The sequence below is a fragment of the Culex quinquefasciatus genome, chromosome 2, assembly GCF_015732765.1.
Source record: "Culex quinquefasciatus strain JHB chromosome 2, VPISU_Cqui_1.0_pri_paternal, whole genome shotgun sequence".
NCBI classification, from domain to species: Eukaryota; Metazoa; Arthropoda; class Insecta; order Diptera; family Culicidae; genus Culex; species Culex quinquefasciatus.
This window is the reverse complement of record NC_051862.1, coordinates 161,787,630-161,814,548: the sequence shown is the minus strand read 5'-3', so window position 1 is coordinate 161,814,548 and position 26,919 is coordinate 161,787,630. Positions and strand designations below refer to the sequence as shown.

The 26,919-nt window shown below is 39.3% G+C and overlaps 2 protein-coding genes across 3 annotated transcripts; both read left to right on the top strand.

The window, feature by feature from the left end:
• Positions 1-455: 455 nt before the first annotated feature.
• LOC6039572 (tubulin glycylase 3A) lies at positions 456-11,270 on the top strand. 2 transcript variants are annotated; one of them, XM_038257442.1, is made up of 4 exons: positions 456-532; positions 800-2,217; positions 9,749-10,261; positions 10,334-11,270. In XM_038257442.1, exons 2-4 carry the CDS (start codon positions 804-806, stop codon positions 11,242-11,244), a joined length of 2,838 nt encoding a protein of 945 aa, XP_038113370.1. In that variant the 5' UTR covers positions 456-532; positions 800-803; the 3' UTR covers positions 11,245-11,270. The 2 variants fall into 2 exon arrangements, with proteins under 2 accessions (XP_038113370.1, XP_038113369.1); XM_038257441.1 differs by lacking the exon at positions 456-532 and having other exon boundaries at positions 663-2,217.
• A 384-nt stretch (positions 11,271-11,654) lies between these two features.
• On the top strand, positions 11,655-25,257 carry LOC6039573 (tubulin glycylase 3B). Its single transcript, XM_001849118.2, has 4 exons — positions 11,655-12,919; positions 24,105-24,476; positions 24,541-24,693; positions 24,765-25,257. The coding sequence occupies exons 1-4, from the start codon at positions 11,665-11,667 to the stop codon at positions 25,070-25,072; spliced, it is 2,088 nt and encodes a 695-aa protein (XP_001849170.2). The 5' UTR covers positions 11,655-11,664; the 3' UTR covers positions 25,073-25,257.
• The last annotated feature ends 1,662 nt before the right edge of the window (positions 25,258-26,919 follow it).

The following is a 26,919-nucleotide window of genomic DNA, read 5'->3' as shown; positions in this document are numbered from 1 at the left end:
CACTTACTAATTCCTTTGATGCAAACTCAACAGTCTCCTCCTGGGCTTCATAACCTTCGAACAGCAATCGTTATTAGCTACCGTGCAATAAAAACTTTGACTCCACTTTCCACGCAAGCTAATAATAGCTTCAGATCGACGATATCACAATCCCGTTCTTCAATTTTATTCATTAGCTAACTCTACACACGGACAGACACAATCACGTTCCACCAAACACGCTACCAAACTTTTCCCGCTTTTCCTCGCGCGAATCCTTGAAAAGCTTTGCTACCCACCATAAAGCGTGCGCCTCCATTTTCGTTCTCTTATGCTCCCCCCGCGCAGAGCTTTTTATGCTCTTCTTTTTTGATGCTCAAAAGCTCACCACGGCAGCGAGGATCACCAAACAACTGCTGCTGGTCGTTTAGCTTGTTATAAATCCGACGGAACGCGCCCTGGCCGAGCCAGTATTAGATCAGCCGTGGAACCGTTCGGAGGTACTTGGAAAAGTGGAAAAAAAGGAAACCCAGTTGGAATAGAAACAGTATCGGTGGGTGGTGAGTGGGTGGGCGTGGGTGTTCTTCCGGTGTGGGTACGGGGGTGGTGGGTGAAAGTGAGTGATAGTGCTTAGTGGCTTTCAAGTGCTTAGTCGTAAGGGGTGGTTTCGGGGAGTTGGTATTTGAAGAGGGGGCGCGCGCAGCAAAGTGAGGTCGTTCCGGTTTTGGCACAGATATACCGTAGAGCGGGAAATGAGGATTCCTGTGGCATAGTTTTTGGAAGAGTGTGTTTTTTTTTTGTTTTTCGGTTTCGCGGCTAGGATTATGGAGGACGAACTGAATACCTGTAGCAGCAGAACAAGCAGTGGCAGCTCGAGCTCAAGCACGAGTTCCACCAGCGGTGATAGTGATAAATGTTCCGAGTCCAGCAGTAGTAGCGGTTCCAGCAGTTCGAGCGAAAAGGATATTGAAAGTGAAACTGACAAGGATAATGAAGGCAACGGGGCGTCGACGGCGGCGTTGGTGGTGGGCAACATTGTAAGGAACGGGGCTACGAAAGGGAAATCTGGAACGGCCAGCAGTAGCAGTGGAAATGAGGACGACAAGGAGGTCAAACCGGCGCTGGCGTTGAAAATCATCGAGGGGAATGTAGGTCCGCTGACGGCGACGGTGAAATTCATCAACCCGTTCAAGAATAACTGGATCAACGCGGACCGGCTCAACGAGCTGCGCAAGAAGGTTCAGGATGCGTCCAAGCACCACCGGGTCTTTCTGCTCCGGGGGTCCTTTCACACGGTACGACGTGCCCTCACCGAGCGCGGGTGGGTCGAAAAGTTGGACGGCTTCCGGGCGAGACCCCAGGCCAGTACCTCGTCCTCTGGGTTTATCCTCGAAGATCTGGTCCAACAGCTACCGGAACGGAAGCCCGGCGAGTCGCGAAAAAATCACATCGCCAAGTGCGAACGCAGTATCATGTCCCGATTCCTCGAGCATACCCCCATCGATCTGCTCTGGACGGCCCGTCGGGAGAAGACCGACTGGATCGAGATGACCAAGAACTCCTCCCTCATAATCAACCGCTTCAGCAAGGCACCCTTCACCACCAAGGAAGGTCTCTGCTCGGCTCTGCACGACTTTCATTGGTTCTACGAAGAAGGCATGTCCGAAACGTACTTCCCAAGGTGTTACAATGTGTGGAACCCCGAGGAACTCAACGAATTCATCGACAACTTTCGTCTAACAGCCTCGATGGGACTGCTCAAGTGGCTCGTTGACGTCCACACCAAAGAGGGCACCGAAGGAATCCTCTCTGACGAGGGCAAAGTCCCCGGCAGTAGCATCGCCTTCGCCCTGTCCCGCTGCAAAGAATACCTCGACTACTGTCTTCACAACGACATAGACATCGAGGAAGATATCAAGATCTGGGACCACGACTGGGACGTCTTCCTAACCCATCACTATCTCCTAACCCATGAAAACGGTCGCATTCAACTGCTCAAAGAGCATGACACCGCACTCATCGAGCATTACGTGGCCGATGCCAAGTCCGTGCTCGAGCAAATCAAGTGCTATTGGCCGCAGTACGCACTGGACGGATTCCTCAATATCTGGATCGTGAAGCCGGGCAACAAGTGCCGCGGCCGGGGGATCCATTTGATGAACAACATCAAGCAGATCATCGCGATGGTTAATCCGCCGATTGTAAGCAAGACGCGATATGTGATACAGAAGTACATAGGTGAGTGTGTTTACACTTTTTTTTTCTCAAAAAAAAACTATTCTTTAAGTAAAATAGTTCACTGTTTTTTTCTAGCAAAGATCTGTTCATTTGATATGATTTATAATAATAAAAAAAAATATTTTTTTCAAAAAACTCAACATTTTAATGGAAATTGGAATGCAATCAGCTGAAATCAATTTAAAATGTCGTTGTTTATTATCGCATAATGTTTTTTCCGCTAAATTTTTTGTATTCGTCAAATGAGCAGTTCTCTACGGAATCGGTATTTTTTCTTTAATTTTATTTTTTGTATTTTTTAATCCGGCTTTTTTGGTGCCTTCGGTATGCCCAAAGAAGCCATTTTGCATCATTAGTTCCTTCATATAATTTTCCAAACAAATTTGGCAGCTGTCCATACAAAAATGATATGAGAAAATTTCAAAAATCTGTATCTTTTGAAGGAATTTTTCATCGATTTGGTGTCTTGGGCAAAGTTGTAGGTATGGATATGGACTACATGGAAAAAAAATAAAACACGGAAAAAAAGGGGATTTTTAATTTCACTTTTTGTCACTAAAACTTGATTTGCAAAAAAAAACACAATTTTTAATTTTTTTTTATTTTTTGATATGTTTTAGAGGAAAAAAAGAATTGCCAACTTTTCAGAAATTTCCAGAATGGGAAAAAAATCTTTGACCGAGTTATGATTTTTTTAATCAATACAGATTTTTTCAAAAAATCGAAATATTGGTCGCAAAAATATTTCAACTTCATTTTTCGATGTAAAATCAAATTTGCAATCAAAAAGTACTGTAGTGAAATTTTGATAAAGTGTACCGTTTTCAAGTTCAAGCCATTTTTAGGTGACTTTTTTAAAAATAGTCGCAGTTTTTCATTTTTTTAAATTAGTGCCCATGTTTGCCCTCCTTTGAAAAAAATATTTTTGAAAAGCTGGAAAAATTCTCTATATTTTGCTTTATTGAACTTTGTTGATACGACCCTTAGTTGCTGAGATATCGACATTAGAAAATGGTGGGTTGTTTGGGGGAGACTTAGAAAACATCAATTTTCCTTTTTGCATGGCAATATCTCAGCAAATAAGGGTCGCATCAATAAAGTTTAATAAAGAAAAATATAGAAAATTTTCTCAGCTAATTTAAAAAAATGAAAAACTGCGACTATTTTCAAAAACGTCACCTAAAAATTACTTGAACTTGAAAACGGTGCACTTTATCAATAATTCACTAATGTACTTTTTGATTGCAAAATCGATTTTACATTAGAGTGTAACAAAAATGACTTTTTGGCGGGCATTCAGGGGTTTGTTCCGGTGGGCATACTGAGCCCAAATCCCAAATATGAGCTCGATTGGACGTAACAGGAGCTGGCGCTCCGCCCTTCAATTTTAAATGGGATTTAACCCGTAAAAAAAGATTTTTTCAAAAATGTCAACTTTTGAGGCATTTTGGCCACTGAAGCGTTTACCAAAAACATCACTGGCATGTAGGCCAGATCCTCGCGCATCTTTTGGTATATATAACATTGAAGTTTGGAGCACCCTAGAGCTCGGTACAGACCTTCAAAGTTTGGCATTTTTTCGAAAAACCGTCCCCGGCAAAAAAGATATGCGTCGCGTCTCGCGACGCCCGTGACGCCAGTGGCCAAAATGCCTCAAAAGTTGAAATTTTTGAAAAAATCTTTTTTTACGGGTTAAATCCCATTTAAAATTGAAGGGCGGAGCGCCAGCTCCTGTTACGTCCAATCAAGCTCATATTTGGGATTTGGGCTCAGTATGCCCACCGGAACAAACCCCTGAATGCCCGCCAAAAAGTCATTTTTGTTACATCCTATTTTACATCTAAAACTGAAGTTGAAAAAATTTGGCGACCAATATTTCGATTTTTGGAAAAAACTGTATTGAATCAAAAAATCATAACTCGGTCAAAGATTTTTTGCCCATTCTGGAAATTTCTGAAAAGTTGGCATTTCATTTTTTCCTCTAAAACATATCAAAAAATAAAAAAATTAAAAATAGTGTTTTTTTGGAAATCAAGTTTTAGTGACAAAAAGTGAAGTTAAAAATCACCAATTTTTTTACCGTGTATAATTTTTTTTCAGTGTAGTCCATATCCATACCTACAACTTTGCCCAAGACACCAAATCGATGAAAAAATTCCTTCAAAAGATACAGATTTTTGAATTTTCGCATATCATTTTTGTATGGACAGCTGCCAAATTTGTATGGAAAATTATATGAACGAAGTAATGATGCAAAATGGCTTCTTTGGGCATACCGAAGGCACAAAAAAAGTTCCAGCAGGATTAAAAAATACAAAAAAAATCGAATGACCGAATTCTCAGAGAATTGCTCAATTCTAACATTTTTTAAAAACTACTGATTGCAAAGCAACTTAACCAAAGTGTATTGAATGTTTGGCCCTTTTGAAATGTTTGTCTTGATTTAAAAATATTGAAAATATTTTTTTCGAAAAGATCAGCAAATTTTACAAATGTTTCATATTTCAACATTGAAAATCGGACCATTAGTTGCTGAAATATCGACATTGAAAAATGGTGGGCTGTTTGGGTTAGACTTAGAAAACATCAATTTTCCTGTTTTTAATCCTTTGCATTGCAATATCTCAGCAACTAAAGGTCGTATCAACAAAGTCCGAAGAAGCTAAATATAGAAAATTTTCTCAGCTTTTCAAAAATATTTTTTTCAAAAGTGTGCAAACATGTGCACTAATTTTAAACAATGAAAAACTGCGACTATTTTCAAAAAGTCCCCTAAAATAGCTATAACTTGAAAACGGTGCACTTTATAAAAATTTTACTTAAGTACTTTTTGATTGCAAATTTGATTTTACATCGAAAACTGAAGTTGAAAAAATTTGGCGACCAATATTTCGATTTTTGAAAAAAAATCAGTACTGATTCAAAAATTCATAACTCGGTCAAAGATTTTTTGCCCATTCTGGAAATTTTTGAAAAGTTGGCTTTTGATGTCTCCTAAAACATATTAGAAAATAAAAAAATAGAAATAGTGTTTTTTTACAAATCAAGTTTTAATGACAAAAAGTGAAATTAAAAATCACCAAATGTTTTTACCGTGTATCATATTTTTTCAGTGTAGTCCTTAAATACCTTTAACTTTGCCGAAGACACCAAGTCGATCAAAAAATTCCTTCCAAAGATACAGATTTTCGAATTTTCAGAAATCATTTTTGTATGGACAGCTGCCAAATTTGTATTAAAAATTATATGGACAAACTAATGATGCAAAATGGCTTTTTGGGCATACCAGAGGGCAGAGAATTGCTCAAAAACCTTTCTGACGTACATATTTTCAAATACATTCAATCAAAGACTTCTAACAGGCTTCAAGTTCGTGTGAAGACTTGTTTGGGAAAATAACAAAGGCTCATTTCCAATTGATATACAATTTTAAAGTTTGTGAAAATATGTTTTTGCTTCCTGAATATTTAACAAATTAGTAAAACTTTTTATTTAATATTTTGAAAAATATTTGCAATGATTTTAATTTTTTTGAAAATAAAACACTTGCATAAAATGTATTTCTGCTTACTCATTCCTTTAGAAAACTCAATTTTATTAATTTTCCTTAAAAAATAATGTAAACGCAGTAAACGTAAACTTTCACAAATAAACAACTCATTTTTTTTTTGTTCATATGTTTCGATTTTGTTCTCTAGTGTCATTTGTCAATTAGATGGTTGATTGTAAATACCAATATATATATTTGATAGAAAATAATTAAATATAAATAAGAACTAGCAACATAGGATTGCTTAAGCATAAAACAGATAAATATTTTTAAATAGAATTCTAAATGAGAATCAAATGAGGGAAACGGCATGTTTTCGGGCACCCAATGGTTGCATATGAGCACTTGATGATAAATCACATTTTTTAAAGCGATTTATTTAAAATCAAGTTATTAATAGCAATGGTTAGAGAGCAACCAGGTTTATCTCAAAAGTATTGCCAAAAGAGTTGGAAATATTCAAATTGGATGGAATGAGGATCGAATCATAAACCAGCCTGAAACTTGTTTTTGCTCTGGCCAAAAGAAGGTTTGCATTTCCAAATTTTGTGTTGCCCGGAGACGAAGTTCATCATCATAAAACATTCTGCATTGCGCACTGCTTTGTCTTAAATCATCAATATTGATTGCTATTATTTTTAAGGCATAAATATTGTTTTATTTTGTGAATTTTACCCAAATCTAATTTTGAATATTTTCTTCCAAATTTTTTGCAATGCAAGTTGCAAAAAGAACATTCACAAGCTCGTTTACAAGAGTTTATTCCAAATCAAGTCAAGCTAAACGTTTTAAATGGGCCATGTGAATTTGTACAATAAGAGTCCAACAAGAGTGCGCATTCACTGAAGTGAAAGAGATGAGATGCGCTTCTCGTTAACAAATATACATTGGACAATTTATAATGTTTTGCATTATACTTTACAACGAGTTGAGTACAACAATTTGTGAGATTCCGAAATCAGCACTTGAATTGGATTTTTCCAGAGAAACTTTTGATTCCTCGTTGAATGTTATTAGCCGTCATGATGAGTGTTAAACTCCAAAGCAGCATCGAAAAGTATTACGTTTCAGTACTGTTTTTTTTTTTTCAAATGGAAAGTCGTTTAGAGAATTACAGGAAAATTAAGTTGTTTTAAAATGGGTTTAGTAGTATTTGGCCTATTCTATTACCTTCTATCATTACCTTTTGCCTCTTTAGTTTTTTCATCATTTTACAGGCACTATTTTGCTTGTTCTTCACATTTGTTTGCTTTAGAATGATATCATTATAATTTTAAAGGTAAAATGGGTGGAAGCGTAGTCTGAGATATTTAAAAAAATACTGCATAGTTATTTTTACTTAAAATATAGAAAATGTTAGTAAAAAAACTCAGCCACAGTTAATCCTTCCAAAAAACATTTAATTTATTTTCGGTAAACAAGCCAAACTTTCAAACCTAAAATTTTCAGAGTTATTCTTTCCAATGCTTGTTTTATATTAAAAATTAGTTGAAAAATTTTATATATTTTTTTGCTAATTTTTAGATCGATGGTCTACATTATTCTAATGTTTTAACGCTATAAATAAAGCAATACTTAACAAAACCCGCACTGCCTAAAGTATACCTGGTAGGGTCAACTATTGTTTTTATAATGCTTATACGCTCTTTTCAAAAGTTGCTCTGGAATAATGTTTAAGATTGGAAACATCATTTTAATTTATTTTCACGCATGATTTCGCGCAAATTTGATTTTGCTGAGATCATTAAATTTTAATCTGGATTGATTTTATGTCATCGATTAAATCGATTGTAAACTCGATAACCAACCAAATCCTTTCCGACGAAACAGGAAGAAAAACAAAACTCACCAGACAACAGCATAATACATAATACAGTATGCTCTGTCGCGGGCGCCAGACTTTGAACAACACACACACAGCCCGCAAGCAAACGATTATTCAAATTTTTGTCAATCAACTTGCACGCAAGCATAATCGGAAACAAACTTTCCATTCCCAGTGAGAAACCGAAGGGTTGGGTGGTGTCCTCCAACCCGTCCCGCGACCTCCCTTCCTTCCTTCCCCCAGGAGGACCTTCCCGGCCTTCGCCGGATGACCCATTTAAATTTGCATTCCCAAACACGATTGGTGGAACCTGTGATTGTTGTCTATGTGTTTGGGCTATCTTAGAATCAGGTTTTTGCCATTTTGAGAGTTGGAGCATAAATCGCGACTTTGAAACTGTATGGTGGAACTTTTTGGTGGATGTTAATTTGTTTTACGACTTATCAATTTGTTTTACGACTTATCAACTGCGGGATGTTTTAGATCATTTGAATGAAGAACCAAAGTTTTGTTAAATTGTAAGGATTGCCATAACCATGACCAAATCCTGAATCGTGGGATATCCAGGTACAAATCAAGGACGCCCTCCCCCACCATGAACTGGAATATCCTGAATTTGTATGTTTGGATATGAACTCAGGTCTGCTTCGCGGAAAGCAATTTGATGGGCAAGTAAATGCATGTTAAGTGCCGGTGCCATGTGTGCCACTACAAGCCGTGTTCATGTTTGTTGGTACATGTCTACTTCAGGAAAATAAACACACATGGCTGGCGTAACCTTCCAACGCTCAGTACATAAAACAGAGGTTAATATCCCCCAGAGTATTGGTGTCATTGTTGCCGGTTCAAGTACTTCTTCCCCCGGGAATTGGGACCGCGGGGGCTGACACCGACATTGTAATGGAGTTTTTGTCGGGAATTGGAAGAAGTTTGCACATGAACTAAACATTGTAGTCCAACTGGCGTCAAATTGAATGCAAAGATTATTCGTTCACTCAAAAAAATGAGTTCGCGTAAACGTGAACAGCGTTCATGCCAACGGGAACCAGGAAGAAAACTGTTCACTTTCATGGTGCAATGCACTATAAAAGTTGAACAGTTTTCTTCCTGGTTCCCGGTGGCATGAACTCTGTTCACGTTTACGCGAAATCATTTTTATGAGTGTTGAGATTAGAGGTGGGCAAAAAAAGAGCGAGCCGCTCAAAGAGCCGGTTCACTAAAAAGAACGAAAGATCCGTGGCTCACAAAAAAAGAACCGCGGTTCTTTTTTAAACTTCCGTCTTTTGAAAAATCCGGCTCAAAATGGCATGAATTTTGTTATAAATATAATTTATTGAACTTAAAAAAATAGTATTGAATTTGTTTTTGAGAATTGAAAATAAAATTTAAAATTGTTCAATGCTTATGAAAACCAGTTCCAAAAGTAAATGATTTATTAAACAACATGAAAAAAAAAACTATTGTACATTAAAGTATTACCGCAATACAAATTTGAGCATTTCAAATTGCATAATTTGTAAAATATTACCTAAAATTTACTGAATATTTTAGAGATTTTGGAAAAAAAATCCTTTTAGCAATTACAGACTTTATTGATTAAATCAGAATGTAGAAAAGAATTCGCAGAATGTTTTCTCCAAATAAAATATCAGCATTAGTTCAATTCTTGCAGAAATAAACGCAATTTTAGAATTAAAAGCAATTTTTCCAACATCCTAGATTTAAGTTTGGATGTCATTCAATTACTTGAATGTATAGGTTCGAGTAGAAATCTTGACCTAGAGACTGCCAAGACCTATGGTTTTAGAGGGCATCTTCTCGTTTTCAGTTTTAATTTTTTTTTTATCAAATTATTTGTAAAAGTCTAATGTGAAATAACTTATAAAATCATACGATTTTAGAAAAACCTTTTCAGCAAAATTTTGAAAAAGAGCGAAAGAGCCGTTCAAAAGAGCGGCTCTTTTTAATGAGCGAACGAAAATGAGCGGCTCCTAAAAAAGAGCGGTTTAGCCCACCTCTAGTTGAGATGAATCCAAATCAAAAGAAATAATTTGAAGCTTTCGTATTCCAGTAATGATTTCACCAACCTAATATGCTGTAGAGACAATCAACTTGTTCTACAAGACGATATCTCATCCCATCTCTTCCCACTGTAGAGCGCCCGCTGATCATCCACAACACCAAGTTCGACATCCGGCAGTGGTTCATGATAACGAGCGTCCAGCCGCTCATCATTTGGTTCTACAAAGAGAGCTACCTGCGCTTCAGCTCGCAGCAGTACAACCTGATGAACTACCACGAGTCGGTCCACCTGACGAACCACGCGATCCAGAAGAAGTATCACAACGCCGTCCGGGACGAGCGCCTGCCGCACGAGAACATGTGGGACTGCCACACGTTTCAGGCGTACCTGCGCCAGATCGACAAGTACGAGATGTGGTCCGATCGGATCTACCCGGGGATGCAGAAGGCGGTCATTGGCTCGCTGTTGGCATGCCAGGACAACATGGACCGGCGGCAGAACACGTTCGAGTTGTACGGGGCGGATTTCATGATCACGGAGGACTTTTACCCGTGGCTGATCGAGATAAATTCGAGCCCGGACCTGGCGCCGAGCACGAGCGTGACGGCGCGGTTGTGTCCGCAGTGCGTCGAGGATACGATCCGGGGTGAGTGATGACCGCCTGCGTGGAGGGATTTGTAACTGATCGATTTGTGTTTTTGTTTTGTTTCTTCCGCAGTTGTAATCGACCGGCGGCACGACCCGAACGCCAACACCGGCTCGTTCGAGATGATCTACAAGCAGGTGATTCCGAAGACGCCCGCCTACATGGGGCTGAACCTGCAGCTGCGTGGCCACCGGATCACGCCCAAGAGCGCGGTCAAGAAGGACCGGCTGCGGATCCTCCCGGTGAAACCCGTCCAGAACGTGCTCCACGTGTCCCGACTGTCCGCTTCGGCTGTCCCGAAGCCAACGGCGAGCCCCGTCATTATGGACCTCATCGAGTGCATCCAGTTCGACACATCGCGACCTGCAGGCCAGGACGACGAGGACGGCGGCCGCGGTCGGACGTCGTCGTCGCTGTACCGCAAGGCGGGCTACCAGCAGCAGCAGCAGCCGCGCCCCAACCTAAGGTACGACTTTGCCAAGAAAAAGTCCTACATCATCGCCAAGACGGACGAGTTCTTCCGGCGGGGTGGCGGCGGCGGCAACGGCGCGCGCTACCTGGCCGAACCCGAGTCGTACATCGACAACATCGAAGACTGGGAGCGCGCCACGACGCGGTTCTTCCACAGCAACTACGGCAACACGCTGAGCGCGCTCACGGTGACCAGCCGCAGCCATCCGAAGCCGGAAGCGGCCGACGGTTGTGCCGAAACAAACAACACTGCCCCAAGTGACCATCAGAACAACCCGACCTCCACCACCGGATACGGTAGATACAGCAAACTTATGCCAAACGGAGTTGCTGGTGGTGGCGGCAAGGTCGGGCTCGCGTCGACGTTCAACAACTTTTACACGCTGGGGTTGAACCTGCGGAAGCAACCGGCGGGGACATCCGGCTCCTCCCGGGGTAGCCCCAAGAATCGGGCGAGCGCCTATTACGCACAATCAACCGAAGATTTAGTGGAACTAGGGAAAACTAGCTAAAGTTTATGTCTGTTATAAAGTGTTATGAAGAGATGTTGTTGGAGATTCGGAAGAAGTTAAGTGTGGATCGATCACAGTAGACGAGGGAGTATGAAGTAACCACCCGCTGTTGCCATATTTGTTTGATACGTGTCACAAATTCCTGTTTTTAGTGTGTAGAAAGTGTCGCTGTTCTGTGCCCCGCTTTTCCGTGTACCTCTAGTTGGATTAATGTAATTCCCCGTTACTAAATCTATATGTATATCTCTATATATCTCGAATGTGTATATTTACAGCCCTCAAAATATCATAGTGCTTCGAAATTACTTGTTGTGTAGATAATATTTAAAAAAATCGTATAGTCACGATACGTTGAAGAAAAAACCAACGACCAAAAAAAAAGAAAGAGAATTATAGTGAAATTATAGAGGCAAAAATCAAATGCATTTGAAGGTTAAGTATGTTGAAGATATATGGGACCACGATCCCGGTGTTGATCTTGCCGATATAACGCTGCAGCTGGGCAATCTAGAACCGAGCAAAGATGACCGCGCCGAGCTGGTCCAGCAACGGATCGATCTGCTAACGTTGAGCCAGCAACAATCCAAGGACACTAGCCCGGTAGCCGGCTCCAAGTGTAGCACTCCGCTGAAGATGAACACGTTCCCGCGCGTCAAAAAGCAAGAGGACGACGACTTTGTGCTGAACCAGCGCAAGCGTCGCTTCTTCCACAACTACAGCTTCAACTTCCAGAAGCACAAACAGCTCAAAGAAAAAATCACAGCGGCGATCGAGCGCAAGAACATCTTCTCGATCGTCGGCCAATATCCAGCGCTGCGAAAAGCGCTCAAGAAGCGAAACTGGCTCGAAAAGCAAACGTACAAGTGCGCCCTCGCCCAGGACCTGTCCATGCACTCATTGCTGCACAAAGCCCACGAGGGCAACGAGTTCGAAGAGGCGCTGATCTCGCGAATCCTGCGACCCCACAACGCCGACTTCATCTGGCAGAACCGTCACATCAAAGAGTCCAAAAAGGATCGCTTCTACACGCCCTACCGGAGTCGGATCTACTACGATCGTACGTCCGACTTCACCATGAAGGAAGGCCTGGTCAAGGTGATCGAGACCATCCACTGGCACCAGGACGACGGCATCGCCGAACTCGACTCGCCGCGAACCCACCTGCTCGACTGCGAAGACTCCATCACCCGCTTCCTGGAAGACTTCCAGCTTACCACCTGCACCAGCTTCCTCCACCACCTGTCCAAATTCCTCGACTCGATGTTCGACGAAGACGGCACCAAAGAAGTCACGATCATCACCACTGCCATGAACTACTGCCGGTACCACCTGGCCTGTGCCCGCCACGAGGACGTCGACTACCAGGAGTACTGCTCCCCCCTCCTCTCCGCCGAGGATCGCGCCACGATCGTGGAGATCCTTCGGGAGGAGGCCCGCTTCAAGATGCTTCCCGGGTACGAGATCCTCTCGCTGGTCGCCCAGGTCAAGAAGCTCGTCCTGGAAGCAACCAAACACTTCCCCGACATGAAGATCGACGGCGTGCGGAACGTGTGGATCCTGAAGCCGGGCAACCGGTGCCGCGGACTCGGCATTCAGATATTTAACGATGACCGCAAGCTGCTCGAGTTTGTCGACGCCAACCCGGACCAGAAGTACGTGGCGCAGAAGTATATCGGTGAGTTTCTTCTACCTACTTAATTATATAATTGAGATAACAAGTCTGTATGGGTGCTTCCATCCAATTCCACCCACTAACCGGCTGTGAAATCATGGAAAAGTATAATTTGTATCAGACTATGCTAATACAGCTTATCTCAATTAGGTCCTAAAATAAGGCTTAGATTTCTGATATTATTGTTCACAACGATAAAGATTATTTTTCTGACCAAAATAACCCTGTGTTCAACCACAAAGAATTTACAATGGATTTTAAATCAATTTTGAAAAATTAACTTCGCGGCCCTTCTTAACAAAAAAGGTCCTAAATGAGGTTCTAAATATTCTAGCAGAGCTAGTTTTGCCAGAAACCTGCTAGAACTGTAGAACATTTCTGCTAGAATGCTGTAAGAATATCCAGCTCTGTAAAAACTCTGCTAGAATCCTGCTAGAACGTCGTGACTGGGTACTTGACAGCTCGTTCCAAGGGGACCATAGTTAATCCATCGAAAAAACGTTGTCTTGTCAATTTATTTTTTTGCATAAAAATGAAAAAAAGGTATCAGAAATGGGTTTAAGTCGTGTTTTTGTATCGTTGTACCGTCACCAGGGGTCTCACCCCCAGACCCAATGTCACCCCTGATGACGGTACATAAAAATTTACGTAGGGCTTTACTGCCCCTGATCGTATAATGTCCCATATGCATTTTCATCGATTTCAAGTTATTAATGCAGTTTGGTTCAAAATTGCGTGCTCTTTCGAAAGAGCCTATAACATCTAGTACTTTGTTCTAGAAATCAGAAGGAAATCCAGTTTTTTCGCGAAAACTTAACACGTAGCCTTATGTATGGGACAAACTTCAAATGCGTTTTTCTCAGCTTGCTGTTTTTGCATATGGGACATTTATGCGAACATGGGCAGTTTAGGACCCTATTCCAAATGTTCCAGGTATAACCTGGAGGTCGAATCCTGCGGTCATTTTGCATTCTCTGGCATCACATAAACATCAGAGCATATTGAATATTGACGTTGTCGTGCTATCTTGTCACAAGTCGCTTTTTGACGTTCCGAGAAAAACGCGTTTTAATGTTTGACCTTGAATCAACAAAAACTAGAACGCGCAAAGTAAACAGTAACAAAAACGATTTGTTCGGTTGACCATTTTGAGCATTGTCTCAAAGTTTGGTTAAATTTGGCTGTCGGAGTCCCAAGATATAATTCCAAACGTTTACGGTAGTCGAGCTCGTACTTGTGTCAAACGCGTTCTGACCTGAAATTCCTTTGGCCAGTTGTCGCACTTACAGAAATTTTCAGATTGTGTCAAGATAGCAGGACAAGATTGAAACTTCTTCCGTATGAAAAGCGGGTTTTATTGAATATCTCAGGATTGAAATGGAATTTAGGAGATATGTGAAGGTCAAAAGAGTTGACAAATCTTAGGAAGACGATTTCAAAGTCAGGATCGGAATCATACAAAAACAGACTCTAGTATCGTAAAAAATTGACACTTGCTCTCCCAACAACCAAAAGGTCACTCGCAATCTAGAACTCAACCTCCCAACCTTGTCCCGCTAACCTGGCAACTTCCACCCATTACGCACACCAGAATCCCACCAGCTAACGCACCAACTTCCGCTAGCGATAAATTATGCATCAAACTTGCAAGGTCCTCCCCCCGGACGACTCCCGGAACCATGGTTCTAACACACACCTAGTGACCCAATTATCGATCATTGCGCCTGCAGGCGCGCATAAATCGACATTCGACGGAAAGGTGGTTTTGTTTGGTATTGATGGGTGGGAAACCTAGTTCACACCACCAACAAGAAAAAATAATACAACAAAATTTATGTTCTGTTATCACGTACCAACACACTAGGAATGCCTGTCTATGCAAGAGGGCGTGTATTGACACAGTGGCGAAATTTTGTGTTCCGGCATTTTTGTCTCCCCGCCTTGATCGATATTCATCGAATATCAGGCCGGGTGTTTTGCAACCCTGTCACGGTTAGAATGCACCCTTTGCGGAATGCGACGACGAGTGGAAATGTCCCACCCAGAATAGAAACGAGGAAGAACAGCTGGTGGTGAAGTTCATTCGTGTACAATTAGGTCATTACACATATTTTTCAAGTTTTCTCCCATTTCAAAAAAACGTTGGAATGACAAAAGTAAATTAATTTGCAGTTAAGGAAAAAAGGTGAATAAATCAAAAGTCTGTAATACTTCTGTGAGTATTGCCATTCTTTCAAATTGGGTACTAAAGCCCTATGTAAATTTTTATGTACAACGGTAAAAAACACGATTAAAAACCATTTCTGATCACTTTTTTTCATTTTAATGCAAAACAATTTTTTGACTAGACAACATTTTTTCCATGGATCAACTAAGGTCCCCTTGGAACGAGCTGTCAAGTAGGAGCTTTTCTGTCAAGAAGGACCGCGAGGTTAATTTTTCAAAATTGATTTCAAAATCCATTTTAAACTCTTTGTGGTCGTACAAAGGGTCATTGTACTCAGAAAAATAAGCTTTAACGCTGTAAACAATAATATCAGCAATCTAAGCTTCATTTTAGGACCCAATTACCGTAAACTGGGGTGACTTTGATAGCCCGGGGTGGCATTGATAGAAATTTGATTTGACCACTAATTTTGATACATCCAATGTAACAGTCAAATTTTTGCACATACGTTCGATAATAACCTATTCCTTAATGCTTACATACTCAAAATTCTCAAAAATGTTTAGATATTAATTTGACGGGCATTTGAAATACCTATCAAAGTCACCCCGGGCTATCAAAGTCACCCCAGTTTACGGTAATTTATTCCTGTTGCAGTAATATTTTGTTTTTTTTAATAGTTTTTACAAACATAACCAGTTCTTTTAAATCATTTATGTAAAAAAGACTGAACTCGAACATATTTAACGATTAATTTTTGTTTTCTCAAAGTACAGAGTGGATTCGCTAATTTGAAAAAAACTGCATTCGAATGAGCGAATCCAAATTCGCTAATTGGAACGACTGACAGCTGTCAAAGGCTTGAAACCACGTGCTCGGAAATTGTCGAACGATGGTGTTGAAACGTCAACATCAGTTTGACAACTGGTTTTGACGGTTAAGTTCTTTTTAATTCTTTCGAATTAGCGAGCGTTCAAATTAGCGGACATTCGAAGAAGTGAAGTTCGAATTAACGAATCCGCTCTGTAATTGCTGTTTTTCTGCAATATTTTAAAGAGTTTTTTCCATTCTTGCAAAATATTCTATTCTTGTTTTAGTGATATTTTAATGAGTTTTTTTTATTCCTTCATACTTTAATTATTGTCTAAAAAGATAAGATTTCTTTTAAATCAAAATTTTGTCTTTTCAAGCAATTTATTTTTGTTTCTTCGAGCAAATCTTTGAAAAGAAAATTGAAGATAGTCTTAATTCCAACATATTTTAAATAACTTTTTTTCTTTCAAAATAATTTACAATTGTATAATATTTCTGTGATTTTTTTTTTCATTTTTACGAAATAATCTTGTCTTGTTTGAGTTATATTTTTGTTAGTTTTTAAATTTTTCAAACATGAAAAGTTTTGTAAATAGTGTTATGTGATTTTTTTGTTGCGTCTTTTAATTACGAAAATTTTGGTACCCTAACATGTATAGGTCATCGCTGAAATTTTAAAGTTATCGCAGTTTTAGTGAAAAAGCCGATTTTTTCCCGTTTTCGTCATTTTCCCATTTTTGCGCGTAGCTCGTCGGAAAAACCCAGTTTTTATTTTCAAAAAATCGTATCTCAGAGTATCGAAAACATAACTTCACCATTTTTTTGATATGTTACGTGAAATTTTCCGAGGAATCCGATAAAAATATTTTCAGACATAGGCTCTTTGGTCCCGAGACCTTCAAAACAGCATTTTATGTTTTCATTCAACCTTTTCAAATGTTAAGCTACACAGCTAAAAAAGTAGTAATCCAGCTGCGTGTAAAAGGCCTGGATGTGAAATAAATATTGCATTATTTTATGCAATTTTATGTAATTTTACACCCTGAAATATGTAGCCCGTCAGTATGGGAAACCTACTTGACCGAAATGTCAAGATCATATATGCGTTTATCCTTACAGCATTTCATCGGTCTGATGGCCGAGTGGGCTAAGGCGCCAGTCCTTACTGTTGGTGCTTGGTTTGAATCCCGTCGGGTGCAACTTTTTTTTTGGTTTTTGCAAAAAATGTACATGCAGTGTGTAATATTAAGTGTTTATTTTGACGAAGGTGATGTGCATGCTTTAGCATGCGATTTTACCATCGGATTTTTTGCTGTGTAGATTTTTGAAACTTCTTACTATTTTTCCAAAATAGCCAAACTAATCACCTTTCTTTTGCGTCTAGGGACAGCAAAAATCGGATGAAATGGCGCGGAGATATGACTTTTTGCAAAAAGTGGTTTTTGCGAAAATCGACGAAAATTGCAATTTTTTGAACCACCCTAACACGGCGTAGGTCACCCTAATGGTCAAACAAAAAAATACGGGTCTAATTATTTCGGCCCCCAGAAAAATTTTGAGCCCGATCGGAAAACTTTTTTTTCGAATTATGCTGTTTTCGTGGGAAATTGATGAATAAATCATCAGTAAAAAGTATTCAACTCAATTCTTAGAAATTTTGATTTTTTGTATACTTTTTGTAACAATTTTTGAAAATTATACCTAGGATTTTTATATTTAGTTTAGAAAAATATGCAGCAATTCCCCACGAAAACAGCATGGAAAAAAACAAAAGTGCTCGGATCGGGCTCAAATTTTTTCTGGGAATTCCCTGTTGCGTCTTTTAATTACGAAAATTTTGGTACCCAGACATGTATAGGTCATCGCTGAAATTTTAAAGTTATCGCAGTTTTAGTGAAAAAAGTTGATTTTTTGCCAATTTCGTCAATCTCCCGTTTTCGCGCGCGGCGCGTCGAAAAACCCGGATTTTATTTTCAAAAAATCATATCTCGGAATCCTGTTAATGAACTCCTCCCATTTTTTAGTATGTTATGTAAAAATGTCCGAGGAATCCGATAAAAATATTTCCAGACATAGGCTCTTTGGTCCAGACACCGTCAAAACGGCATTTTAAAGTTTCATACGCCCTTTTCAAATGTTAGGCTAGATTTTTGAAACTTCTTACTATTTTTCTTTGAAAGGCCAACTTATCACCTTTCATTTGCGTATAAGACAGATGAAATCGGTTAAAATGGCGAGGAGTTATGATTTTTCGAAAAAAGTGGTTTTTGCGAAAATCGACGAAAATGGCCATTTTTCAGACCACCCTAACACGGCGCAGGACACCCTAATGGCCAAACAAAAAAATACGGGTCTAATTATTTCGACCAGGGAACCCTCAGAAAAATTTTGAGCCCGATCCGAGGACTTTTGTTTTTTTCCATGCTGTTTTCGTGGGGAATTGCTGTATGTTTGAGCCCAGACTGATAATTCCTCATGTATAAGTTTTTTTTCGCCTAAAAATGGAAAGTGTGTACAATTACAGCAAACAAAAATGTTAAACCAATATCAGCCTCCCTTTTTCGACCTTTCACTATATTTGTTTTCAATTTGAAAGTTGGTATGTTTTCATTTTCGAATGTATCCTTGCGTGTCGTCTTCTAATGGTATTTAGCGCTAGAAGTGCCCTTAGAGTGCATTCAAGTGCTGACGTTTGAAGGATAACAATTAACCAGCTGAACAGCTGACAGTTTTTTTTTTTGCTGCTGCTTTTGTTCTGATTTCATTACCTGATTTCGGCAACTCACTTGTGTTCCGCAATCGTTGATGCACGAATGTCGTCGTTGGTTGCTAGTCGCCGGAAATACGGCACAAGGACTAGCTAGTGGAAGCTCCACTTGTTCCAAAGAAAGATAGGGGAGACATGATTTCAGTTTGATTTCCAAGCAAATGTTAGCTTCTTTTCATTTAGTTTGATTTCAGTCAAGTTCAAATCCTTTAAATTTGTTCAAAATTAAAACTGATCTCTCCTATGACTTTTTTAAATAAATTATGTTCGAAAGCATGTTCCGTGATAGCATCGCAGTCTAATGATAGTATCTCTAAATATAAACATGCACTCCACAACCAATCCATTCAACCAAAGTTGTGTTGTGCAGTCAGACAGACTAAAACATCGAGATAGTATATAGTTCGTGCTGCGGAAGCATCGATTTCCCCGGAAAGGTTGGGATGGGGGAGGACACTACCATGCAAGTACAACGCGACCACCTGGAGTTCAAACAAACCCCTGGCAACGGTACGGTATGTTTGAGTATAGGAAATGTCTTCAGCACACAGCAAAATAGAAACATACCTAATACATAAAATGGAAAATTGTTGCCCAACACCAACAGCCGTGCTATCATATTAAACCATCAGCTGTAACTAGCGAATCGAGTTGTAATTCGTGCGGTGAATCAATTATGTGTTTAGCGTACGGCTGAAAGCGGACCAAAGTCACGTGATGGTTTCCAGTTGTAAGTTATGTGGACATACGTTTGCGGAAATTTTAATGTTTGATGAAGTGATTTTAGTGTAGCACCACTGTTTTAGAAGAAACAAGCTCTTCCCGGCAAACTTCGTTCTGCCTTTTTTTCGTTTGTTGACGTTTTTTGCTTTTTTTGCTTATTCAGCCTCCTGTGATCAAAATTTGATTTTACGGAACTTCTCCCATACAAACGGCGATGTCCCGGAATCGGTCTCAGAGTGGCCAAAGTGTCAACTTATTAGCGTAAAAACCTTCCTTGGGTTTATACGAACCCAACGCAACAAAGACCACCTCGATCCGACTCTCCGTATTGAACTGATTCGCGTTCGAACAAAACCGTCGAAATTTTTTATATACAGCAATTCCCCACGAAAACAGCATGGAAAAAAACAAAAGTGCTTGGATCGGGCTCAAAATTTTTCTGGGGGTTCCCTAGCCCAAATAATTAGACCCGTATTTTTTTGTTTGGCCATTAGGGTAACCTACGGCGTGTTAGGGTGGTCTGAAAAATGGCCATTTTCGTCGATTTTCGCAAAAACCACTTTTTTCAAAAAATCATAACTCCTCGCCATTTTAACCGATTTCAACTGTCTTATACGCAAATGAAAGGTGATAAGTTGGCCTTTTAAAGAAAAATAGTAAGAAGTTTCAAGAATCTAGCCTAACATATAAAAAGGGCGTATGAAACTTTAAAATGCCGTTTTGACGGTGTCTGGACCAAAGAGCCTATGTCTGGAAATATTTTTATCGGATTCCCCGGACATTTTACATAACTTACTGAAAAATGGGAGGAGTTCATTAACAGGATTCCGAGATATGATTTTTTGAAAATAAAATCCGTGTTTTTTGACGCGCCGCGCGCAAAAACCGGAAAATGACGAAATTGGCAAAAAATCAACTTTTTTCACTAAAACTGCGATAACTTCAAAATTTCAGCGATGACCTATACATGTCTGGGTACCAAAATTTTCGTAATTAAAAGACGCAACTTTTGGTACCCAGACATGTATAGGTCATCGCTGAAATTTTGAAGTTATCGCAGTTTTAGTGAAAAAAGTTGATTTTTTGCCAATTTCGTCATTTTCCGGTTTTTGCGCGCGGCGCGTCAAAAAACACGGATTTTATTTTCAAAAAATCATATCTCGGAATCCTGTTAATGAACTCCTCCCATTTTTTAGTATGTTATGTAAAAATGTCCGGGGAATCCGATAAAAATATTTCCAGACATAGTTATGATTTTTTGAAAAAAGTGGTTTTTGCGAAAATCGACGAAAATGGCAATTTTTCAGACCACCCTAACACGCCGTAGGTCACCCTAATGGCCAAACAAAAAAATACGGGTCTAATTATTTCGGCTAGGGAACCCCCAGAAAAATTTTGAGCCCGATCCAAGCACTTTTGTTTTTTTCCATGCTGTTTTCGTGGGGAATTGCTGTATATATAGACAAGCCTTACCCGACAAACTTCGTTCTGCCTTTTTTCGTTTGTTGACGTTTTTTGATTTTTTGCTTATTCAGCCTCCTGTGATCAAATTATGATTTTACGTAACTTTCTCCATACAATCTGCAGATTTTCCGGAATCGGTTCCAGAGTGGCCAAAGTTGTAAATTTTGGGCGTAAGAACCTTCCTTGGGCTTATACGAACCCAACGCACGGTGTATTTTTTCGAGACCTCAATGAAAAAAAATTCGGTATGTCTGATATTTGGCACCGTGAAAGAAGGGCTCTTTCCCGACATTTTGCGGTATATACCGAAATATTTCGTCGGGGGGTCTAGTGCAACTTTTTTTTTTGAAGATTTTTTTTTTGATTTTATGGGATATTTGTTTAAAAAAGTCACAGAAAATCGGTGCATTCATGTTGATATCATTCAAATTTCTTATGCCAAATATCAGACATACCGAATTTTTTATCATTAGTTTGTTCTAAAAAATACACCGTGAACGCAACAAAGAGCGCCTCGATCCGACGCTCCGTATTGAACTGATTCGCGTTCGAACAAAACCGTCGAAATTTTTAATATAGGGTACGTTATCCATTAGTGGACCCCTTTCCTATAGTGGACCCTCTGAAGGGTTTTTGATGAAAAATTCAATAAAATCACAATTTCAAGCGTGTTGTTGTCTACAAATCATTTATTTAGCATGTTCGGAATCATTTAAAACAATGTTGACTGACATTGAATTGTCCTTTTCACCAAAATAAGTGTTTTGAGTTCTACATCTGAAATCAGCCATGGCCACTAGCATTTTCACAACAAAACTGCATTTATATTTTATGATTGAATTAACTATCCAATCATTTTTTGACTGATTATTTAACTTCAGCAAGTCGAAATAATGTAAGTTTAAGAAACTTTACTAAAATAAAGCGAAGAACTGCTCATTTTCGAGCAAAAATTAGGGGGGTCCAATATAGGACAACGAAAATCCAAACTTTTCCAAAAGTGGACCCCTGTTAATTTAACCTTCAAAAATGAAGAAAACTGTGTATTCAAGCAAAAGTTTCTCTAAAACAACCTAAAAGCATATTTTTTCAGTTATGAATATAAATATAGCTGATTTCATGTTAAAAGTACCAACAATGCTGAAGCCGTCAGAATTTATAGTTAATCAAAACTATAGTTAATTGTATTTAACTGAAGCATCATAATTGCAGTTTGAAATGATATTTTATAATAATACAGTCGACTCTCTGGCTGTCGATCTTCTCGATATCAATAATTCTCCATCTATCGATGAATTCTTCAGTCCCTTCAATCTGCATACTTCAATTATCTTCATTCCTCGATATTTTCCCTTGCTTGTAGGATCTCTTCCTCGACGGTCCCTTGGATTCTGTTTGCTTTAAAAATCTCTTCCGGTTGTCAATAATTTCAGTTTCTCATGGCTTGCATAGACATTTTTCTTGGCGAAACGAAGCTTTGAAGGGTGTTTGACATTAGTTTGTTTTTGTTTGATGGACGTTGCCATGATTCTCTCCCATAGCCGGGTATCAAGAAAAAAATATTTTCAATCGAGTCTTCATTTTGCATCGTTCTGTAAACTGATGATTCTCTTCCTCGACGGTCCCTTGGATATTGACAACCAGAGATTCGACTGTAAATCAATAACAAAACATTTTTTTTAAATAAACATGCGTGGTTTTATCAGCAACTGTAAACAAATCTTTTATTTAGTTTCGGTCAACCATTTATGTAATTAATATGGAAAAAATTGCTTCAAGATTACTTTTTTTGAATTATTTTTATGTTTATAGTGGTTTTTGAAACGTTTTCTCTGATCTTTTTCGGAAATAAATGTGTTTAAATGTCTGTTAGGTTTTTTGTTGTTTAAAGCCAAATTTGTGAACAAAACATATTTGTTTATAATGAAAAGTGAGCAAAATCCATCTTTTACTCATTATATCTATCATTAGACCTACACCACCGCACCGTCGGTGCCTACACCATGCATCAAAACATCAAATATCGGTGAAATCTATATATATAAAAAATTTCGATGGTTTTGTTCGAACGCGAATCAGTTCAATACGGAGCGTCGGATCGAGGCGCTCTTTGTTGCGTTAGGTTCGTGTAAGCCCAAGGAAGGTTTATACGCTAACAAATTTACCCTTTGGCCACTTTGAAACCGATTCCGGAGCATCGGTAAATTGTATGGAGAAAGTTACGAAAAATCATATTTTGATCACAGGAGGCTGAATAAGCATAAAATCAAAAAAAAACATCAACAAACGAAAAAAGGCAGAACGAAGTTTGTCGGGTAAGGCTTGTTTGGAATAAAAATAACAGTTTGCCTATAGTGGACCCGGGTCCATAATCGGATTATGGACCCGGGTCCACTATAGGAAAAGGGGGTCCATAACAAGGCAAAAAAACTTTTTTTTTCAAATGGCTATTTTTCTGCTCAAAAACAAATAACTGATGAAACAAATAGTCAAAATTGTTCAAAAGACTTCAGATTTCATTGTTTTGTACATAGGTTTATGAAAAAGTGCTTAAAATATTGAAAATTTGTGAAAAATGTGCTTCGGCTCTACTAGGGGGTCCACTAATGGTTAAAATACCCTATATAGAAGATAAGAAGAAGAAGATAGAAGATGTGTTTAAATTTCAAATTCAAGTCTAAAATTTTAAAAGGACTAATATTTGATGGGCTGTAGAAGATTTTTTTTATTCAAAATTAAAGATTTAAAAAAATGAATAAACTTTAATCCAATGAAGACGGGAGTGGTAAATTTCATCGAAGGCAATTTCTATAAAATTCATTTCGTCAAATTATATGTTTCGCAGAATGGACATTTCATTAACATGAGAAAAAAAACCGTCAAATTGATAAAAGGGAGCAGTTTTTTCCAAGAATAAATTATAATTCTAGAGTTATATTGCAACAGGTCCTTAGTGCCATTTGTAAACAAAGCCATTTTTCGATCGATTCTCATTAGATTTATGAATTATTCGCTTGAAAAATGCTTTAAAATTATTCATGGCGATGGCTGTTAAGACATATAGCAAACTAATCAGAGCATAGTTAATTAATGATCAAACATTTATTTCTGTGATTTTTTACAGTATTCAAATAAGGCAGTTCTTTGAGAAATAATTTGGATTTTTTTCCGAACCTTACTAGTTTTACTTGATAAAAATATTTTAAGTAAACAGTCGACAATATTAAGGCATTATTTCCAACACTTTCTTCCAGAAAAACCGCTGCTCATCCACAGCACCAAGTTCGACATCCGGCAGTACTTCCTGGTCACCTTCACCGGCAACAACCTGCGGGTGTGGATGTTCCGCGACTGCTACCTGCGCTTCAGCTCGCGCGAGTTCAACCTGGACGACTACAACGAGTCGATCCACCTGACCAACTACTCGATCCAGAAGTATTACGCGGCGGAGAAGACGCGCAAGCCGGACAGTCCGCTGCCGGGGTGCAACATGTGGTCCAGCAAGCAGTTCCAGCAGCACCTGCAATCGCTCGACAAGGGCTACTACTGGGAGCGCAAGATCTACCCGGACATGAAGAAGAGCATCCTGGCGGTCGTGCTGGCCAGCACCGATGGCATGAAGATGGGTGAGTTGGGTTTGGTTGCGGGGAGTTCCTTGGACGGTGCTGGAGATTTGTCTTGTCTTTGCAGAACGGAACATGTTTGAGCTGTACGGGGCGGATTTCATGGTGACGGACAACTTCCGGACGATGCTGATCGAGATCAACTCCAGTCCGGATCTGTCATCGTCCACCGAAGTCACGGAGGTGATCTGTCCGGCCGTGCTGGAAGACCTGGTCAAGGGTGAGGGCTATTTATGTTTTGTTTTGTATAGATATAGTCCTGACGATCTTCAATCCCTTCCACCCGCACAGTGGTGATCGATAACACGAACGACAAGCGGGCCGGAACGGGTCAGTTTGAGTGCATCTTTTCGGCGGAGATCCCGCGGGTGGCCCCGTACTGTTACGGCATGATGCTCGAGGGTAAGCCACTGGGGCCGAAAAATCGCTGCAAGAGTCCCCAGCCGCCGACGGGGCCACCAATGTACTCGCTGAACCGGAGCCGCGCCAACCGGTCCTGTGGCGGTGGAGTGCCCAACTCGTCCGGCGGAAGCAGCTCGAAAGGGTCTAGCGCGAGCAGTTGCGTCGAAAGACCGCGGTCAACTTTGAGCACTAGATAAAATCGTACGTAGATAAATTCGGAAAGAAAAAGTGGAAGTTTTTATAAAAAAAATCGCGTGATTCGTTACCAATAACTTTACACACTTTGTTACACTTTTTAAAAACCCAGCGCGCAGCGTTTGTCGATACTTTGTTCAGTAGTTACTACTCGGAAATTGCAATAAAAACGAAAAATTACCAATGATTAAGTGAAATTTTCCCTTGTGAAACGAAAAGCACCATGCGACTCCATCAAAGTGAGCCCAACTTCAGGAGACTTGGTCTAGCGGTAAGTGACGAACCCCCTCCCAAATAAATGTTCTAATCAAACTTTAAATCAACTAATTAGGTTGACTAAATGGTCCCCCCTTATTACATTTGGCAAGGCAATAATCAAATTAAAACTTTCTCGACTGGTCCCCCCCCCTCCTCCAACCCCCTTTTGTTTGTCATCGTAGTAGCCGAATTTATCAAGCCAATTACGGTGAAATATTACGTTTGCGTTTTCCCCCCCCAAACCCCAGGAAGCTTTTGCGACGAGGCAATCAACAAATAACTTTGGGCAACCTGCTGCTAGCATGCTGCCAGTATGGTATGGGATCCGGAAATAGCTCGTTAGAACTGAAAAAGTTGTGTGTCATTGCTGGTTTGCCTGACGACGACCAGTTTTCGGGTTTTTGCTGTTTGGGATTTTTGTCATCGCATAGGTATAGTTTTGGTAAACTTTTTTTTGTTAAATTAATGGATGGCATGAAAGCTTTTTCGAGAAAATTGTCCAAACTGGGAACGATGAGGTTTAATGGCAAAGATAATTTTCCGGCGCATCAATATAGAGCAATTCCACCCAAAATCGGGATATTTAGCCGTTGCATCGTATCAAAAAGTGGTCAAAGACAAATTTGTAAGAAATTGGATGGGTTTTCTGAAAAAAATACAGTGAAAGAAAAATACACGCCACTTCTATGAGAATTTTTAATTTTAAAGTTTAAATGTTAAATTTTGCATCAAATCAAATTTAAAAAACATTAATGTCAAATTTCAAGCCAAGCTTTCAAAATTTTGTAGCAAAAACTATCACAAAATGCTTTAAACGTAATTACAGTCATTTTGCTACCGATAAATTGCAAAATATCAATGAACTGACGAAAATAATTTGTTTTGATAAGTTTTATTCTTGGTTTTTGTTTTTTTTTCCGAACTGTGGTAATTTTTTTTAAATTTGCAAAATGTCTTATAGTGCCCAATGTTATGAAAAAAAAAAAACAAATATTAACGATATACAATGCATTTTAAATAGTTAAAAATCAATTTTACAAGTTTTTTCAGTGACAAGTTTTGTTTTATGGAATAGTTTTTCCATACAATTTTTGTTGGTTAGGGGCTTCACGGTGTGTTTTGTAGAACAAACTAATGATAAAAAATTCGGTATGTCTGATATTTGGCACCGTGAAAATCGGTGCATTTATGTTGATATCCATAAAATTTCTTATGAATATGCCTTGGGAGACTCAAACTAACTATATCAAATAAAAAGTTTTCGAACCAAATTTACCAGATTTCTAGCTTTCTTTGAAATTACCCCGAAATCCAAGCTGGAAACCACAATACGACCGAACATAAATCTTTTCTTTGTACAATTTTTCATGAGAATACAACAACACATTGCCCGGATACATAAGTCTCAAAAAATGAGGGGCCAATTTTTTTTCAGAATTTAGAAGTGAAATTAAAACCGTTCGAAAAACCTTTTCATAGCAGTTTGTCAATATTTATGCCAGGGGTGACCAAAGTATGGCCCGCGAGGTGATTTTTGGTGGCCCACGAACCAATTTTAAATAATCATGTAAAATGGCCTGGTGATCACTTT

Bases quoted from the DNA above. Each gene is read 5' to 3' on its own strand.
- LOC6039573 (XM_001849118.2), top strand. From the start codon at position 11,665: ATGCATTTGAAGGTTAAGTATGTTGAAGATATATGGGACCACGATCCC. The intron at 12,920-24,104 runs GTGAGTTTCTTC...ACTTTCTTCCAG, and splicing joins CGTGGCGCAGAAGTATATCG to AAAAACCGCTGCTCATCCAC. The intron at 24,477-24,540 runs GTGAGTTGGGTT...TTGTCTTTGCAG, and splicing joins CACCGATGGCATGAAGATGG to AACGGAACATGTTTGAGCTG.
- LOC6039572 (XM_038257442.1), top strand. From the start codon at position 804: ATGGAGGACGAACTGAATACCTGTAGCAGCAGAACAAGCAGTGGCAGC. The intron at 2,218-9,748 runs GTGAGTGTGTTT...TTCCCACTGTAG, and splicing joins TGTGATACAGAAGTACATAG to AGCGCCCGCTGATCATCCAC. The intron at 10,262-10,333 runs GTGAGTGATGAC...TTTCTTCCGCAG, and splicing joins CGTCGAGGATACGATCCGGG to TTGTAATCGACCGGCGGCAC.